The sequence below is a fragment of the Suncus etruscus genome, chromosome 1 (genome assembly GCF_024139225.1).
Source record: "Suncus etruscus isolate mSunEtr1 chromosome 1, mSunEtr1.pri.cur, whole genome shotgun sequence".
In the NCBI taxonomy this organism is placed as follows: Eukaryota; Metazoa; Chordata; class Mammalia; order Eulipotyphla; family Soricidae; genus Suncus; species Suncus etruscus.
Window position 1 is genome coordinate 141,295,782 of NC_064848.1, and position 19,453 is coordinate 141,315,234.

Here is a 19,453-nt window from a genome sequence, read left to right on the forward strand (position 1 = left end):
CTGAGGGATAGAGAAACAAGAGAGATAGAGAAAGAGAGAAATTGTTGGTTGGTATCAGAAGGGTAGTATGACATATAAGGTGCTTGCCTTGCGCTTTACTGACCTGGGTTCAATCCCCCACATTCCATATGGTCCCCTGAGCAACATCAGGGATGATCCTTGAGCACAGAAGTAGGACCAGGAATAGTCCCTGAATTTCACTGTGTATAGCCCCCCAAAAAAGGGAAAGAGAGAGAAAAAGAAGGAAGGAAAGAAGGAAGAAAGGAAGGAAGGAAGGAAGGAAGGAAGGAAGGAAGGAAGGAAGGAAGGAAGGAAGGAAGGAAGGAAGGAAGGAAGGGAGGGAGGGAGGGAGGGAGGGAGGGAGGGAGGGAGGGAGGGAAGAAGGGAGGAGGGAGGGAAGAAGGGAGGAGGGAGGGAAGAAGGGAGGAGGGAGGGAAGAAGGGAGGAAGGAGGGAAGAAGGAAGGAAGAAGGAAGGAAGGAAGGAAGGGAGGGAGGGAGGGAGGGAGGGAGGGAAGAGGGAGGGAGGGACGGAGGGAAGAAAGGAAGGAAGGAAGGAAGGAAGGAAGGAAGGAAGGAAGGAAGGAAGGGAGGGAGGGAGGGAGGGAGGGAAGAGGGAGGGAGGAAGGAAGGAAGGAAGGAAGGAAGGGAGGGAGGGAGGGAGGGAAGAGGGAGGGAGGAAGGAAGGAAGGAAGGAAGGAAGGAAGGAAGGAAGGAAGGAAGGAAGGAAGGAAGGAAGGAAGGAAGGGAGGGAGGGAGGGAGGGAGGGAAGTAAGAGGGAGGGAGGAAGGAAGGAAGAAAGGAAGGGAGGGAGGGAGGGAGGGAGGGAAGAAGGAAGGAAGGAAGGAAGGGAGGAAGGGAGGGAGGGAGGGAGGGAAGATGAGAGGGAGGGAGGGAGGGAAGAAGGAAGGAAGGGAGAGAGGGAGGAAGGAAGGGAGAAAGGAAGGAAGGAAGGAAATAAGGAAGGAAGGAGGGAGGGAGGAAAAAAGGAAGGAAGGAAGGAAGGAAGGAAGGAAGGAAGGAAGGAAGGAAGGAAGGAAGGAAGGAAGGAAGGAAGGAAGGAAGGAAGGAAGGAATTTTTCTGTAAGAATGAGGTCTAAAATAGGTAATGATTAAGTAGAAGTCTTGGTGCTTCCAAGAAGAGATTCGGAAACAGATCAGTACCATCTGCATTGCAGGTATTTTGTAAATTGTAAAGTGCTTTTTACTAAGGAGTTATAGTTATTCTGCATGTCTGGAGAATTCCAGGAACAAGCGGATTTCATTTTGCTACTTGTTTAAGAGAGACAGGCCAGAGCTTCATGGAGAGTCCAGAATGGGGAATTAAGAGGCTCCTCTCAGATCACCCCAGCAAAATACTGGTAAAAGAGGAGTGGAGAGGGCTATGGAAAAGAGGAAGGTGACCTGGCATTCATATGCATGGCACAAAGTGAAAACCACTTCCCTCCAGCTCTAGCCTGCCAGTTCAGTGCCCTACTCCAGGCTCTGAGCACAAAAGACAGACACACTCACAATCCAATTTGTTACACTTCCACCTTCCAGGGAGAGAGCGAGGTGAAATAAAGAAGGAGAAAAAAATCCCATTATCTTTATCTGTCTTTCCCATCAGGGGCATCAGAAAATGCAAACTGGGAGACAGCAGCTGTGAACTCTTTATATTTCACTCAGAAGATAGTGTATCTCTTTATTGCATAGAGGAATGACTTATTTGAAAAAAAAATGAGAGAGATCCTTTCAGACCAACTTGAATGGCAAGATGGGGGAGGGGGAGCAAAGTTCTGGGGGCCAGTGAAGAACACGGGCAAGAAATTGGGAGAATTGCTAGAGATCTCAGTATGCCAGAGGACTGCATGAGAAAGGTGTAAGTTTTCTCCCCACCCCCACCCCCCAACCTGCTGTTTGACCAGTACATCTCTGAGCTACTGATTTGGCATGTCCCAGGCTTCATAGCCTGCAGCCAGCTTTGTGGATTTTGGCCCATGCCTTTCGCACATCCCTATCCATTTACAGGGGTCTCAAACTCGCGGCCCACAGGCCGCAAATGGCTCTCCGTACAACATTTTGTGGCCCTGCCCTAGAGGAATCTTTTTTTTGTTTTGTTTTGTTTTTTTTTAGTTGTTTGGGTCACACACACCCCCCCCCCCCCCAATGTTCAAGGCTTACTACTGACTTTGCACTCAAGGATCACCCCGACTTTGCCTCCTGCGGCCCCCAGGTAAATTGAGTTTGAGACCCCTGGTAGAGAGAAGCTACTCACCCACATCACCATAAGGAAACCATGAGATAGTTGGAAGATGGGGCTTTGGAAGTGATTGGATCAGGGAGAAAAACCCTGGAAGTGATTGTATAAGGAAGTGAACCCTTGGAAATGATTGGTTCAGAGAATCCCTAGGATGTGATTGGATTAGAAAGGGACCTTTAGGGGTGACTGGATCAGGAAAGGGAACCACTTATGCATGGGAACTTCATTTTGTACTGTGAGATCACATCAAGATTACATCAGTGATCCAACACAGGGCCTCCATGGATAAGAAATAATATAACACTTGTATCATCACCTGATTGGCTTCCAGAAGGATGAGATCCATATTTCTGTGGTTTATGAGGGAGCCTGTCTACTGTCCTCTATTGAAGTAGCTACCAAAAGTTATGGTCCTTAATAAATTAAACCCTCTGCTACTTCACCAACCAATTCCATAAAATAAGTCCTTTTCATGATAAACACCATCCCTTATTTCTATATCTCTGGAAAAGTCAAATGTGATTTCTCCTGGGGATTCTTTAATGCCTGAAAAAGTCTGGGGAAGTGGGGATAAGAGAAGAGTCAGGAAAGTTCAAGGATCTATGAATAAAAGTATCAGGAGGGAAGGCCAGGTCAGGGACCCCTGCAAGATAAATGCAGTGGGGAAGGGACATCTGGGGGCCATATTTACTTTGATAACTACAGGGATGACTTAAAAAGTCTTGGCTCCCTGTGCTGCGGAGATAGAACAGATTTTAAGGCGCTTGTTTTGTAAAGGGCTGACTATGAATTTACCTGCTAAACCTACTAGGAAGTAAGGAGTAAGGCCTGAGCACAGGTGGGGTTTGATCCAAGCTCTAAAACTAAAAGGAAAAGAATACAGCTGGGGGCCAGGGGCCAAGTGGTCTCAGATGCATTGGCAAGGAAGTAAACAGGGACAGGACTAAATAAACAAATCAAAGTCAATGATAATAGAATCAAGGGACCTAAATTTTTAACAATCTAAACTCAAAGGGGCCTATTACACTGCAAGGCAGGGGCAAAAGGTGGTGGGATAGGATGTACTCTGTGTCCATTGGTGAAGGGAGGTTGACACTGGTGGTAGGAAAGGCCCTGTTTTGTTGTATATCTGAAATTCAACTATGAAGGACTCTGTAAATCACGATTGTTTCAATAAAATAAAATTTTAAAAAATGTCTTGACTTCCTTTTGACCTAGCCTGGGACAAGTACTTGCTGTACCAGGACTGCCTCTGTCCAGAGCATATGGCTGGCAGTCTTCCCTGTCATTGCATCCGGCATCCCCTTAACATAGATTCATTTTTGTTTATGGTCTTGCCTTCCATTTGTAAATTTCTTTTAAGCCTTTAAAGTACTTTGACCTAAATTATACGAGAGTTTTACCTCTCCTGCTTGAGGGCTGTGAGACTGATTGATGAAAAGTGTGGTAGAAACTACAGGGCAGGAGGGAACCCCATTCTCCTTGTTATGCAATTTGGCTTGGGTGGAAGAAACAGTGCCCTGGAGATAATCCCAAATGCTGATTTTCGTAGATAAAAGAAAGTGCATGGGGAAAAAACATACTTTAGAAGGGGGCTTTCCTTAAGGAGCCCTACAAGATGCCTCATTCCCACAAGAAAGGGGCTCTGAAGTTCAAACTACCCAAGACGCCTTGTTTGGCTTTCCCCCTTTATCCGACCTTGATGTATAAGCCTTTTCTTTTCTTTCTTTTTTAGCTGTTTTACTTTATTATATAGTATAATCTTTTTTATTAAGTTATTTTTTCCTATCATATGCAATTGACTTTTATTTAATTTTATTTAAACACCATGGTTACAAGGTTGTTCATAATATAGTTGTTTTCAGAGATAAAATAGCCCAGAATTGAGTAACAGGCATACAATTTACACCAATCTTCACTAGTGCACATTTCCCTACACCTAAGATGGAACAGGCATTTCCTACAGGGTAGGTGGTCATGGTAAGCACATATTATAGGGAGATGCACTCATGTAGGGTACCTCCAGCAAGAGTCAGTGACAACTACAGGAGAAGACCCCCCACTTATTTCCTAAGGAGAAAACAGAGCTGCATTGCCCTTGAGCTTCCTTTATTCATGGTGGAAGGTAGAGGCAGCTGGGTGATGCTCTCTGTAGTCTAGGTATTAAGTACCATGTTTGAAAGATGTTTTACATCTGGCCACTCATAATCTGCTTTTCAAGACTTTCACACACCCACTTTTCAGCCTTTTAAGGGATGCACTTTCTCAAAGTCACTAACATTATCTTCCCAGCAACAGGATTCAGGGTACAGAAAACTGGCCTCAAGCAATATCCACCAGCCATAGCATGGTATGTCAGGCAGGTGCAGAAGAGGGAATGCCTAGTTGGCTTGTAGGAGGCCCGAGCAATGCCCAATAGGTGGGGTGGAGATGAGGAGGGAGAACTAGTTACCCAGTCCTGCATGGACGCAGTGACTATTGATGGCACTACTAGACCATATCTCAACTCACCATTCATTCTGTCAAAAATAGGGGTGGGGGTGGGGAATGACACAGCCTCTTGCTCCTTTCCTTTCTTGGTGGTGAGCCATGTCCATAGCCCAGAAACTCATAGTTCTATAGGCACCCTGGAGCTCTTTGGGGAACTTAGCGCAGCATTTCCAAGCTGCCCTTTGGAAATCACTCATCTAGCCTCACAGTGCCAGTCTCCATCCTACCTGCTATGCAGATGAGGGCACAGGGGAGTCAAGAACAAACTCCAGCAGACTCCTCAGGCTTGGCAGAAGCAATGCTACCTGCTTCCTGGTTATCCATGTGATTCCACTTTTTCCAAGATATCCACCATGAAGTCCCCAGCATAACTATTTGGGCTTTAGAACCCAGGTTCATTTTTTTCCACTAACTTTCCTCTCTTACTGCTTCCCAGAGTCCTGATCCCCTTGTGAGGCTTCTTGGCAGTGGATTCACCCATATGTTGCAAATGTACATGTCAATTTAAGGGGCCTGAGCTCATGGGGGGGTGAGGCAACTCTGGGCATGTTAAACTCCACCCCATAACCACCAACCCTCACCTGGTCTTTCCTCTCTGTCCTTCCAGACCTCAAAGCAATATGTATAAAAACCATCTTGCTTCCCCCATTCCTCTCTCTGAGTAATCTTGCTGAGACTTTGGGCTTTATATTTGGGAGTGGCCAATAAGCAAGACAAGGAAGCATAAGGGGATGAAAATTTCCTGTGGGCTTTAGAAAACAGCAACAATGCCCATATGTCTTTGATGGCTTTGCTGGAACCAGTTTAGGGGCCAGATGGATAGATTAGGGGAATGCCTGGAGGTTCTCCCACCCCTCTGTTGTCACAAATTCTAGACCCAAGCACATGCCCCCGCCTTGCTCTCCATGCCCAGGACCAATAGATACAAACAATATTTTTCTATTTGAGATTATCCTGATCATCAGTGAAGGCAGTCACTGATACTAAAAATGGGTGATGGGTTAGGCCAGGTGGGTATTAGGGGCCTCTCAAGAGGTATTTACCCACATGATCTCATTTCATGTTTACTATAAAGCCAGCATTCTTACTGTCCCCACCTTCCAGGCAAGAGAACAAAGGTACTACAGAAAGGCTAAACCAACTATACAAAGTCATGCAGCCAGGACATGGTGGTAACAACATGGCTGAGCCCCAGAATCCCATCACTTCTCTTTAGCAGACACTGAACTCTCTGGTTTCTGGGGCTCCCACTGTAGTGTTTCCCCCAGGATGTCTTCTTTATAAATCTATATTTGGCACATCCTTAGAGCATCCCCTTCTATGAACAGGTTATACTTTTTTTGTGTACCTTGTGTTTGCGGACTTCCAGGGAACTTTTCCCTGGAGGAGTCTCCTGCTGCCCAAAGAAATGAAAGTTCATTTTCCAGGTTGTCTATAGCCTCCATTACTAGCCCAGATCCCTCAAGCCTAAGGTAGTAAGAAAATGTGACAGGCCTAGAGTAGAAGGAACAGCAGGAGCCTGAATACCAACAGGGCTGTGGTCAGAACCAAGGAGTTGACAGAATGACTCTAAGTGCCCTCCAGCATAGATGGGACATCTCTGAGTCCCCACACTGCTGAAACAACCCACCAGCATCAGCAGACTGCTGCTCCCTTTCTGCTTTCTGTTTGCATGTGGCATGAAGGCACCTTCTTTGATTTCTGGGTGCCATGAGAGCACTTCTGGTGGAGGTAGAAAGTCAACATATGGACTCCTGAGGGACATAAAGGCACGACCCCCCCCCCCATGATTGTGAGGGAGGAACTTGTATGCTTCCCATGGCCACTAAACTGCCCACTCCCTTAGCCACTAAACTGCCCATTCTCACAGCCAGCCATTAACCTGCTCTGCTCCCTGCATGCTGCTATTCTACCATAGGATGCCAAAGATCTTTTTTTAATGTAGTCTGTTGTAAGATGACATCCAGCTACTAACCTAAAACAAAGTTTTTCCCAATCTTCCTCTTTCCCTTAAATCCCTCTTTTGATATGTAAAAGCCCACCTGGATTACTCCACCTTCCCTGTCCTTGTATTGGGAATTGGTTGAATGAATAAAGAGGAATTCTGCCTTTTGGCTCAGGCAGACAGCACTAGGGAGAAGTCACTGACTCCATTACTCTTTCCTGACTGGCTTGACTTATTATTTCTTTGCCTCTATCCTACTTCTTCAGACCCATCTGCATGGGTTTTAGAAACGCAGTGCCTGCAGTGATCTCACAACTCTGGTATTTTATTTTACAGTCTGTGAGCAGCCTGGAGGCTGGGCTGGTACTCACCCAGGTCCATATCTGCAGCCTTGGGCCGGTGGGAGCAGGGCACATTCTTGAAGATGGCATCTAGAATCTTCTCCTTGACCTGAGTAATGGTGTCACAGTTGAGGATCTTCACAGGGACCTCGGGACTATTGGCACTGTCAGGATTGACACAGCTCAGGATCTGAGTGAAGAGAAAGGAAGTGCATGAGGAGAGCAGGAAAGGTTCCCTGCTGTCTCTGGGATGTCTCTGGCTCCATGGCTTCTCCTGGACAAGGTGGGCTGGGTAAGAGTGTGGCCAGCCCAGCCTAATCAGGTTCCAGTCCAGCTCTCTGCCCTCCTTCCAGTGCAGTCAGGAAGTAAGATGATCTCAGAATTCTGAGTTGTTACAGGAGCAAGAAAGGAAGCTGCTGTTGTTCTGCTGGTTACTACAGGCTTCGTGAAGACACTCTGTCCATGGAGGAAAGAGATGGAGCAGAATGAACAGGAATAGGGAGGACCTAAATGAGTGTAATCATAACGCTTGCATGCACACATATATGCATACACACACACACACACGTGTGGCTCCATCTCAGCAGCCTTCTCAAGCCCCATCACTCTGTAGTTCTCACCCAACCCATGCACACATGTTTCTTTCTCCCCTTCTCTCTTTCCCTCCCTCCTTCTCTCTGCTCTTTCCCCCCTTTTCTCTTTCACATCTGGCTCCCATCTTCCACAATTTCCAAACCTCACTTATTCTAATGGTTTGGGGCCAACTGGAGAATCTATAAGAAGTCTTAATTGTCTTCAAAAAATAAGAAATGCCATTTAAAAAGTAAAATTGCCAGCTCAGGCTACCCGTGATCCCTTCCTGGCTGTGGCCCTAAAACTCCACACAGGAGAAGCCCTGCTTGGCTCACAGCCTCCGTCTCTCTTGCTGGAACCAGTTGGAAGAGTTAAAGACTGCTGAAAGCACCAAACTATATTATTTCCTTTAAAAAGTTTTGGGTTGTTTCCAAAAAGTATTTCCTCCCTTGCTTTTTTAGCAAAGCCTCTTGCTCTCTGCTTGAAAGGAGAATGTGGGATCCAGGGGGAGGAGATCCAAGGGCGGTGATTGACGCCCAAGGGCCTGCTATTCTGGGCTCCCCTCTATCTTCTGACCTGGCTGCTGAGCCTACTTTGACTTTCATGACACTCTCACCCATGCTTCTGGTTTGCAGACTGAAATCAACCAACAGTCCACCCCACAGTCCCATCCCCACCATGTGGTGGCAATCAGCACCCCACCCTCCAGTCTTACATTAGCAGCCAGACTGCCTTGGGCTTCAAGGGGCCTGGTCATTCCAGGGAGAAGCCAAAGTCTCCTGGAGTCATAAACCACACTTTCACCCACTTTAGATCCTAAACTGAAAGCAGAGCCCCGAGGAAGTCTGGGCTTGTAGCCTCTCCAAGAACACATCCTCTTCCTGGGCTTTTCTGCCCTTTCTTTTATTTTCCCTTCCCTAGGACTTTCTTGCTGTGACTACTTAGATAGAGGCTTAAAGAACCATCTCTAAACTCTGCCATCCTGGCTTCTAGACCCCTATGTGTATGTAGAGAGGGGTGAGGTAGTACAAGGAGTATAAAGGGGTCAGTCTCCCCCAGGCTTCTTATAACTTTTCCTGGGTATCCCCAAGGGACTAAGAAGTTGAGTTGACTCTGAGCATTTCTATTTGCCCTTCCATTCATGCCATGGACTCAGAAAACATCTCACCAACAATTCCACGGGATGCATCAGGGTGGCCAGAGAAGAAAAAGAGTCTCCAATGGGCCACATCATAGTTCCACCCAGGAGTTCTTTTCCTCAGACCTTCTCCCTCTAAATTCATCTGCATTCCCTTCCCATTGCTCCTAGTTTTGGAGTAAAGTGTCTGGCAATTTTCCCTGCTGCCTCTCCAACTCCAAGATAGATGGGACCTCAGAGGCCTTTACTAAGAGACTGAAGCAAACTGTAGGTTGGGGACCTGAGATTCTCCAGGAAGCCAGCTCCCATATGGTCACGTAGCATTCCAGCAGACCACTGAGTGGGAAGCTAGCATTCTAGAGACCTCTCAGGAGCACACACAATGCAGCAGGCTCTAAATGAACATCTGGCACTCTCTAGGGCTCCTGTGTTGTTGGGGAACTCTCTACAACAGACCTTGAGATCCTGCCAGCCCAGTTCCAGCTCCACCTAGCCCTTCACTCTACATGGACTCTAGAGGGCCCATCTCTAGGGTACATCCATCTCCCTCTTGCCCAAAACCAGGCTGCCACCCTCAACTGAAAGTGTTCTAGGCTAGAGCTGATTCTGTCCACTTCACTGGATTCCCTCTTCTTCCTGTGTGTGGCCCTTCCTTATGGTCCTGTGTGTCCTTATGTCCTTATGGTCCTCTCCTTCCCCTCTTCCCAGCCTTCATATGTACCCCCCTCTGCCACCTATGAATGGATAAAATACAAATTTCTATGCAAAACCAGGGTCATTTCCCAGATACACTTCTCTGCCCTATTCCCAGGGCTCTATATTTTCTTCAAGAATATTATCCAGAAGTCTAGTTCCCATGGTCTTGGAGCACAGGGTGCTTTGCTCTGGAAGAGAACATGGTGACAGCTCATGGTTGTCAATGGGGTTGGGGTTGAGGATGGTGTGGTAAGCTGCTATAAGGTGAAAGAAAGAGGGAATGGGGTGAAGTGGGGGAGAAAACCAGTATCAAGTACTCATTGAGAAACTCTCTGATTCTAGAACTGTCCGCTCTTTCTCAGTTGACTCAGAAGCTGGAACTTTGCCAGTAAGGTAACGCCACGCACACACTGTTCCTTCCCAGCCTCATCAGTGGGTCTCTCACAGCAAGAGTGTCTTTGACACTTGCATTTTGTGGGTTCAGGCCCTCTGAAGAGAGGAGGATAGGAGTGCCTCAGTGGGTTACATGACTGCAAAGCAGCAGTGAACTTTCTCCCAAGTTAACCTTGAAGTTGGGACTCATTCCTCATTCAAGGCTTCTTCCTAGCTCTAGAAGGCTCAGTTCTCTGCTGAGTGCATGGTCATGTACCGTCATCCTCTGTTCTCTAATTTTTTCTCTCATGCAGTCCTTTTGGAATGTCTCCCATCACCCCAACTGCTCATCTTTAAATTGATCATTCTTTTCACACCTTATTCCCTTTCCTGAAGAAGGCCCAGTGGGACTTATAATTCTATCAAAGAAAGTTTGATAACCATCTCTGGAACGGAATCTAGGAGGAATCCAGGGGACAGGGACCACTGGAAAGTGGTGGCAGGGCCACATTTCCTATCCTCATTTTCATACATTCTAGGATTACCCTACTTTTTGTAGTTTGGGGGCTACACCTGGCAATGTTAGGTTCTACTCCTGGCTTTATGTTTGGAGGTTGTTTCTGGCAGTGTTCAGGGCATCATGGGATACTATGGATAGAGCATGGCTTCTTGCTTACAAAGCACATTTGAGGATAGCTGTGTGATCTCAGCTATGTTATCCTTCTTCAGTCCAGATTATCTACTTTTTATGGTGTGTGTATTGGGCCACATTCAGCTGTGCTCAACTGTGATCACTCCTGGCAGTGCTCAGGGGACCATATTCAGTTCTAGAGATCAAATTGGGCAATCTCCTTACCTTCTTAATATTTCTCCATCCCCAACATTTCCCCCTTTTCATTTTTTTATTTGTTTGTTGTTGTTTTTGTGTCACACGCAGCAATGCTCAGAGATTAGTCCTAGCTCTGCACTCAGGAACCACTCCTGGTGGCACTTGGGGGACTATATGAGATGTTGGGAATTGAACCCAGGTCGCCTTGTGTAAAACAAAAACCCTACCTGCTATACTATCTCTCTGGTTCCCCCTTTCCACAGTTTTATAACTTAGATTAGGGTTTATGCCCCCCCAAATCTCCCAACCAGGATTGCCATGCAGGGCAGCTCAGGTTTCAGCCCTGTTTAGCCACATTGAATGAGCTTTCACAAGAGTCTAAATGTGCCAGAACCTGTGATCTCTACACAAACTTCTTGTACCCTACAGCCCCAGCACAGAGAGATTTCAGCTGAAACCAGGCAGACTTCAGAGCCAGGAATTCATGGTTTCTTCTCCTCTGTGCTAGATCCTAGCCTCGTAGGGACCCCCAGTTTACATGCACACACACATGCATGTGTACACACACATGCCACACCACATCACACCACACCCCAGATCTCTACTCTGTAAGGAGTAAATGGTCCAAACTGGTAAACAGTCAGCCAGAGTCATTCACTGTCAGTCAGCTGTTGGCGAGGAATCTAGATCCCCAATAACAGTGCTACAGAGAGTTCAACCTCCAGACCCAGATTCTTTCGGACTGAGTGTACAGAGGGAACATGGGGGCCTTATGCAGGGGACACCAATCACATGGTTTCTCAGGATCTCTGCCCTCCCTCATATTGGGCAGAGGACATGGCAAGAGTACTATGGCATGGCGCAGGTCATGGGATTCTCACCAGCGTCTTGTAGTCAATCTGCTGCCGGATGAGCTTGTCCTCACTCAGTGAGTAGCGGGCCTCGCCTGTGATGGCATCAATGGGGCCTTTCTCCATCTGCTGCTTGATGGCACAGAACAGGGAGAAGAGGGGCTCCCCAGCACATTCCTGGACACAGAGGAGAACCATTGGTCCATGTGCATGAACCCCAATAGGCTGCTCTCTTCTCCTTTTTTCTCCTGCTTTCATTTAATTTTAGTAATGCTTTTTTTTTTTCAGGGATAGGACTAATACAGGGAAGCTAAAAGAGTTTTATTTAGACAAATATGGGCGGAGAGAGGAAAAAAAAGAAAGAAAGAGAGCACATAAACTTCTTCAGGAAGGAAAAAGCTGCAAGTAGACAGACATCTCAGGTTGAAAGAAATATTTTGTTTACTCTGGGGGTAACCCAACAGTGCTCAGGACTTATTCCTGACTCTTGGCTCAGGGATCATTCCTGGTGGGGCTCAGTGGGCCAGTTGTGGTACTGGAGACCAAACTTCAATTGGCTGCAAGCAAGGCAAGAACCTTCATTTCTATATTTCTTTTCCAGACTTTATTTTGCCATTTCAATGGTCTCCTAGACACATACATTCCTCCAGGTTCATAGGGACACTGGTGTCTTCTCCCCTTCAGTCCTTCCAACCTCCAGAGCTCTTGCTTATTTTCTTCCACCTTTTAGGGACTTTCTCTATTTATTCCCAACACCTACCTACTCTCCTGCAGTCCTCTGCCAGATAGAGGTCAGATAAGGTGTGAGCACCTTATTCATAATGGGAAGTCGAGCACCTCTCCCACCTCCTAAGCAACCTGGGCTTATCTGGTGCCACAGAGGCTCCCTCTAAACCTGCAGGTTCCTTATCAGCCTCAAGAGGTCTGGGGCTGGGAGAGGCATTAAGAAAAGGGGTAGGAAGCCCAGAAGTGGAGAGATGAAGAGCGGAAACTGGGAATTGGGCTTTGGACAACAAAGAGACTGGTTTCCCTGCCCTGAGGAAGTGCAAAAGCCTGTGGGATTGTCTCTCCATCCAGAATTCTCCACAGGTTCCTGTCTTTGGAGACAAGCAAATCAGCCTCCTCAATGAGAGGGGGTCTCCATTTCTTGATGGAGTTGTTTAGTAGTTGGGCCTTTTAGACTTGCTGGACCACAGAAGATGTAGGGAGGATGCAGACCCATTCCCAGGCTGGCAGAGAAACTGAGTCCAAGTCAGAGATTTCCCATAACATCCCCCCCACACACACACACAAATGGATCGAACCTTCAGGAACTTGTAGAGCAGGAAAGTGAACCAGTTGGTCAGCATCTTCTCAGCCACTGACTCGGTCCTGTCGCCATCACCGAAGGACACAGACAAGCAAGAGAAAGACAGAAGCAGAAGGTCAGACCCCAGGTCTGGAAAGGCAGGGAAAAGTGGCTTAAGGCTGGCTGGGACTCTTGAAACTCCATGAAGCTATGGGTTATCTTGGATTCCCAGAAATCCCATAATGGTAGCCTGAGCTTTGCCAACCAAGTTGGAGCATCAGGTCTCCAAGGGAGTTTGTGGGGAGGGTGGTGGTGGTAAATATGTTGAAACACAACTGTCCAACAGCCTTTCTGGAGATAAGAAAATTCTATGACCATCCAAACACCTTGCATAATCCTAGCCTTGGTATTCTCCACACACTTGAAATGCAGCTTGGGGAAAGACCACACTGAACCTATGAATAAACTGGGACATGAAACATGCCAGGATGGCCCAGGGCTACCATACTGAACAGCTAGCTCCATGGTCCCACCTCCGGAGACCTGTCCCAAGAGGTGTGTTCCTTTGGCTGAAGAAGGAAAAACAGAAACCATGGGAAAGACTCACTAAGACTAACTTAAGACCAATCCCTAAATTGGCAGGGGCTGTTCAAGAAAGTAAGGAACATGGCTATAAGGCCAGCTAGACTAGACTCAGCCCCTCACTTAAACTACATACCCCAAGAGCTGAGAACAACATGAAACTATACACTTCTCATTCAAAGAGACCTAAATCATCTTCTCTCAAAGGACAATTCTGTTTCATTTGGAAATTCCTGCAAGGACCCTCCTACTATTTCCTTTGTAACCATAGACATCCTAGAGTCTGTGTTTCTATGCTGCCACCCAAGCTCATTGATTCTTTTGGTTTGGGATAAAGACCCAGTGGTGGCCGTGTCCAGGTCCACACAACACTTCCGGTTGCTTCCATTTGGGGAATGCACAAAGCATTAAAATACATGCCCAGTTCTTGTCCAGCAGGAGGGTGAAAACAGCCTGTCCAAGGATGTTTTGAGAGTAGAGCAGGCTGCTGGGACCAGGAGAGAGGAGAAACTAAAATTCTGAGGCAGCTGGGCAGCTGCCAGCACACCATGAAGCCGAGAAAAGAAAAGAGGGAAAGGAGGGGGTTGCCTCCAGGGTCCAGGAGAAGAAAAGGAGAAGGGTAGCGGGCAGCTGGGAGAGAGGGTGGGCGAGGAGGGGAGGAGCCACACAGACACCAAGCGAAACCACGCCGGGAAATTGGTGGTGGGAGCCCTAGAATTAGGCTGGCAGGGGGCAGCACGGTGAAAGTAAAACAAAAATCAAAATGATCTACCTTGCTGTTTGCAAAGCTGTAGGATTGCGCCGGCAGGTAGCAGCAACCTTTTGCAGCTGTGCAGGAGCAAGTCTGCCATAACCAGGAAAGAGCCTGCAGTAAACACTTCTGAAAGCCTTTATGTGCACCAAGCTGGGGGCCCTGCCTTAGACCCTGAGTCTGAGGGTGGCAGGCTGAGGATGTGGAGGAGGCACAGCTACAAACTGGACAGTGCAGGCACTGCATGGCCTGCCATGCATTTTCTAAATGCATCTGCCTGAGGCAAATGACAGTTTACCTGGAGGACGTGAGAGCCCCTGGGCAGCCACCCAAATAGGAGAACTGGCAGAAAGGGAGTCTGTTTTTCCCAGGAACTGAAACCCTGGGAAATTGTTGGTATCTGCCCAGAGGAGGCATTCTGGGAGCTCAACTCATGGCTGGTGCTGTGTACCTATGGGCTCTATGTTATCCCACATGCTGTCACAGAGCTTTTTCTTTCTTTTTTTTTTTTTCTTTTTGGGTCAGACCTGGTGGTGCTCAGGGGTTACTCCTAGCTCTGCACTCAGAAGTCGCACCTGGCAGGATCAGGGACCATATGGGATGCCCAAGATCGAACTGGGGTCCATTCCAGGTTGGCCAAGTGCAAGGCAAACAATGCCCTACCAATGTGCTATTGCTCCAGCCCCAGGGCCTTTTAACACAGGCTGGATTGGGGCTTCTCAAAAATGGGAAGAACTGTCTATGCACCTCCATGGCTTTATTTATAAATACAGCCTCTGCTCCCATGGGTGTGGGGCCCACCAGTGAGGCTGTTTCCAGCAAGCTCCAGGGTCTTTGAAGCTGTGTTTACTTTGCGTTTGTGTTTACTTTGTGTTTACTTTTACCAGGCTTAACCTGGTAGGTGTGGCTCAGAGTACAGGAAAACTGAGGGATTCCCTTCCCCCATGCCTGCCTGCTTGTGAGTAGCACCACTTTAGGTCCTAAAGTGGGGTGATTCAGGAACCTATGAGGTGGGTTCCCAAGGAGGCCCAAATATAACCACTGATAAAATCATGTCAAGGGATGGGAAAAATGACCTCTGAAGAGGTCCCAGAGAATAACTCCAGGAGAAATCAAGGGAGAAGGGCTTAGAGAGAGAAATGAATAGATATGGGAGAGAAGGAATTGGTAGGTAGAACTGAGGAGCCATGAACAAGTGACATCTGGGCCAGCTCTTCCAAGGAGGCCTGGGAAGCAACCCAGTCTCTGGAAGGACCAACACCTAATTTTTGGAGTCCCTTGTGACAGCAGGGCCCCTCACCTTCGGAGCAGCAGCTTGGGATGATTCTTACTCTCCAGGTTCTTATCGATGAGGTCGGCTAGAAGCTGCTTGAGCACATCAGTGGCATATTCCAGCTTGCTCTGCAGCACAGTCATGATGAGCGAGGCCACATTGCCACGATCCCTCATGGAGAAGCTGCGTTGGGACTCCAGTGTGCGGATGAAAGAGAGCAAGAACACCTTGTTGTTGATGAGCTGTGCGAAAAGCTTCAGGCCCTTCTCCACTCGCTCCTGCCGGTAGCCAGGAACCTGTGAGGGGTGATGGGGTGGGGGTGGGACACAAGGTCAGGTCCCTAAAAGGGAGAGGCCAATTTGAAGCCATAGGAGTGACCCATAGAAGTGACTGCACACTTTTCATTTTTGCTATTGTTTTTTTTGTTGTTTTTGTTTGGTTTTGGCTTTGGGGACCACACCTGGTGGTACTCAGTGGTTACTCCTGACTCTGTACTCAGGAATGACTCCTGGTAGGTTCTGGGAACCACATGAAATGCCAGGATCAAACCTGAGTTAGCAGCATGCAAGACTTCCCTGCTGTGCTATTGCTTGGGCCCCTTGTTTTCATTTTTGAGTTGCTATTGATGGTGCTCAGGGCTTATTCCTAGCTCTGTGCTCAGGAATCACAGTGGACAGTCCAGGGAAACATATATGATATACCCCACCCCTGATTGCATAGCTTTGATTCTCTTAATGCAAGTTCAGAACTAAAGGGGCTTCCCTAGGGGGCAGAAAGAAGATATAGCATGTAGAGGATTTATTTTGCATTTAGCCAACTGAGTTTGATCCCCATCTGCTCCTTGATTTCTCACAGGAAGTGATCCCTGGATTCAGTGCCAGGAACAAGCCGTAAGTACCACTGGAGGTAGCCTAAGAAAGGGGGGGTATCTTTTTATTAAAACTAACCCCACAAGCCCTCCATGAAGAACTTTAGGAGGCCAAGCCCAGGAATGGCCCAACCAAACTCCCACTAACTCAGAGCTGGCCAGTCTGATTCATGGGTCATATGAATAGATCAGTGCCCATCCCAAGCTAAGACTGGGGGGCTCTTTATAGGCTCTGACATTCCCACACCATGTTCCCCCATGTTCTCACACTTAGGCAAGTGTCTTTAGTATTCTGGTGCCCCAAATTCATTTACTAGAGAACAGGAGGCAAGAACAAAACTGAAGAATCTCCTGAACCCTCTGACTCTAGCATCTAAGGTTTTCTTACAAACACCTGAGCACTGTTGCCCTGCTTGCTGGAAACCCCTGTGAGGGACAAGGCAGACTCATGCACCAAACAGACATGAGCCTGTGACAGAGCTAGCTGCCAGCAGGCTTCAGAGAGTGTGACCAAGACAACCTGAACCCCAAAAGCAGCTGGGTTGGCAGAGAGGCTGCAACCTTGCCCTTGATGGCACCCACATAACAGGCCATTCCCATTGCTCATAACACAGCCACTTACTGATAATTGCATGGACCGAAGAGTCAGACACCTAAGAGGCTATGCTGGGTGATTCCTTCAAAGGTTTTTTAAACCATCCTGACTCTGCATTTGCATCCGGAAGGGAGTTTCTCGTGAGTGAAGGTCATGGGGAAAGGGATATCTGGGGACCTGGAGTGAGAGGAGACCCTACTGTTCTGCCTTCTATACTACTGAGATGGTCCTCAGCACTGAGCAGGTCAGGTTCAAGCACTGGATGTCTTGGTTGGCTGAATATCTCCATGAGGGCCCGTTTGTACTGTCTGGGGACCCCTTCCAGTTTCAAGAGTCAGTGACACTGGAGTGCATTGTCACAGTCATTTACTAGCTGTGGGGTTTCTCCCTGGGAAGGAAGCAGATGCTACATTCACAGGTCTGTCTGTATTACCTGAGCCAGGCACAGTTCCATGCACTTCATATACAAATACTGCCCCCTCTCTCAAGACATCCTGGCCAAGAGGGGAGAGGTGTCATCACTGGCCCTGACTGCTCCTACTCTGAGACTTTTTAGGGGCACAGAAGGCCTAGGTGTGTGGCTGAGTCAGAGATGGATGGGCATTTCTTCCTGCTTCCCTCTACACTCTTGTTTCCCAAAGTGGGTAAACTTGACACCCCACCTGCAGGATGGCCCTGGGACAATTCAGAGAAACTACAGTTATCCCAGGTACAATTATTGGGAGTATCTTCTGTGGTTTAAGGAAGATGGATCTCTCAATAGGACCACTCAGTGATTCTGGTTCTAAAAAAGGTTGACAGGTCCAATCTTCCTGGTAATCCCTGCTCTTGAGGTTTGAAATTAGGAAGACAGAGGCAGCCCAGGATGTAGATGGTGGCAAATGTGCAGATGGCACATTCCTGCCATTTATTTCTCGTAGCCCTGGGGTTCCAGACTTGGAAATCAGGTTCTAGCAGGATAACAGAGACAAGTCAGATACTGGCCCTATGGCCAGTAGGCCAAGTCTAGAGTCTTGGAGACCCTGGAACAGTGGAGAAGTGCACCTGGGAACTCTCACTTCCTGGTATCCACAGCAAACAGGAAAGTGGGCAAATGTGAGAGTCTTTACTGGCCCCTGCAAGAGATACCAAAGAGATGCTGGAATCAGAAGGGCCATGTTGAAAAGAAGTTCTTATGTGATAGGGATTCTCTGCAGTCTCTCCTGGAGAGCCCTCATCCTCATCCCACTTTCCAATCCTGCCTGCCTTCTGCCTGCTTCCCCAGCTTCCTTGCTTCACCATGACAAATATGACAGCCTAGCCTTGCTCTGCAGCACCAGATGCAAATGTCCTGACTGTCTGACTTCTAATGGCTCTCCCCCAAATCAATAAGGTCACCACTCTATGGTTACATTCTTTTCACCTTTGCCCTTTACCGGCAACGTATTTGTCTTGCTCTATAAGCAAGAGGCTTTGGATTCAATCCCTAGCATCACTAAATAATAACAACAGCAAATCTGCCCTTCCTGCCTCTGTACACAACAGAATCTCCAATTTTTCTAGGCAGTAACAGACAATGCATTGCCTAGTCCCAGAGCTGTTCCCTGGCATGCACTGACTGAACTGGTGCAAAACTTGGCAAGGCTCCCTGTGTTCCTCTGCCCTGGGTTCTATGAGGAGCTATTGTCATGATTTTAGATAGGGAAGCTAGTGAGGGAGCCCTGAGATTCTTGATCCACAGCATGGCTATAGAGAGGCCTATAGTAAAGAGGTTTGGTGAAACTGCTGGCAGGGAAAGAGTATCTGGTCAGGCAGTAGTGAGAGTCTGAGAAGGACAGAGACTAACTCTTGTGCAGAAGATTGATTGGTCCCTGTGGTTCTCTGGCCTCCTCTATATAAGCACAGAGACCTGCATGCCAAGGTTTTATGGACCTTAAATAAAATGATGCATGTACTGTACTTGGCACACATAGAGATGGTTTGATGAGCTCCTTTCCCTGTTCCATTTGTTGCTTCTCCAAGATCTCTTGAGTTTGAGAATCACCAAGCTCACGACTGCTTTGGCACAATGAGCAGAAGGGGGAGATACAAGCAAAACCTCTTGGTAAGGAGATTCAGAACAATTCCCCTTTTGTAGCTTGCCACTCCCACTTCGCTAAGCCCATGCCACCCCTGAACAAGACTTCCTTTCTTTAATAGATGGTTTGATCATTGGGTGAAAGCCTGAATATAAAACTGGAGAGTAAATTTTAATGGTAACCCAAAGGTTAGAGTTTAAAAAGCAATAAAGGGTTGAAACTGGGATAGGGGACCGACCGACCATGGACTCTACTTTTAAACAACTGCTGGGTGAACAAGTGTTTCAGAAGCCCTTTTTCCAAATGCCTATATTTCAGTAAATGGTCATAAAAGAGAGGGTGAGGAAGCTTATTTTTCCGACAGCCTTTATTAATGGATATTTCCATCTCTATCTGCATTTGTGACTCATACCAGCCAGTGGGCTTGCATTCTAGTACCCCCAAACATCAGGTAACACTGCTTTAGATTAGTCAGTAGTTCTCCTGGGATGATTGCTATACTCAGAAAACTGACTGAGAACAATGTTTCTGCTGGCAAGATGGAACTGGAAATATCTGAGAAGA

At 47.5% G+C, this 19,453-nt stretch overlaps 1 protein-coding gene across 1 annotated transcript in view; it reads right to left on the reverse strand.

Annotated features, from left to right (window-relative positions):
• Positions 1–19,453, reverse strand: part of PLXNA4 (plexin A4) — a 365,632-nt gene that overhangs the window by 25,336 nt on the left and 320,843 nt on the right. The window contains exons 21-24 of the mRNA XM_049774269.1: positions 15,397–15,665; positions 12,780–12,846; positions 11,506–11,652; positions 7,047–7,206 (exon numbers count right to left, since the gene is read on the reverse strand). Coding sequence (XP_049630226.1) covers positions 7,047–7,206; positions 11,506–11,652; positions 12,780–12,846; positions 15,397–15,665 — 643 coding nt within the window. The remainder of the gene's footprint in view (positions 1–7,046; positions 7,207–11,505; positions 11,653–12,779; positions 12,847–15,396; positions 15,666–19,453) is intronic.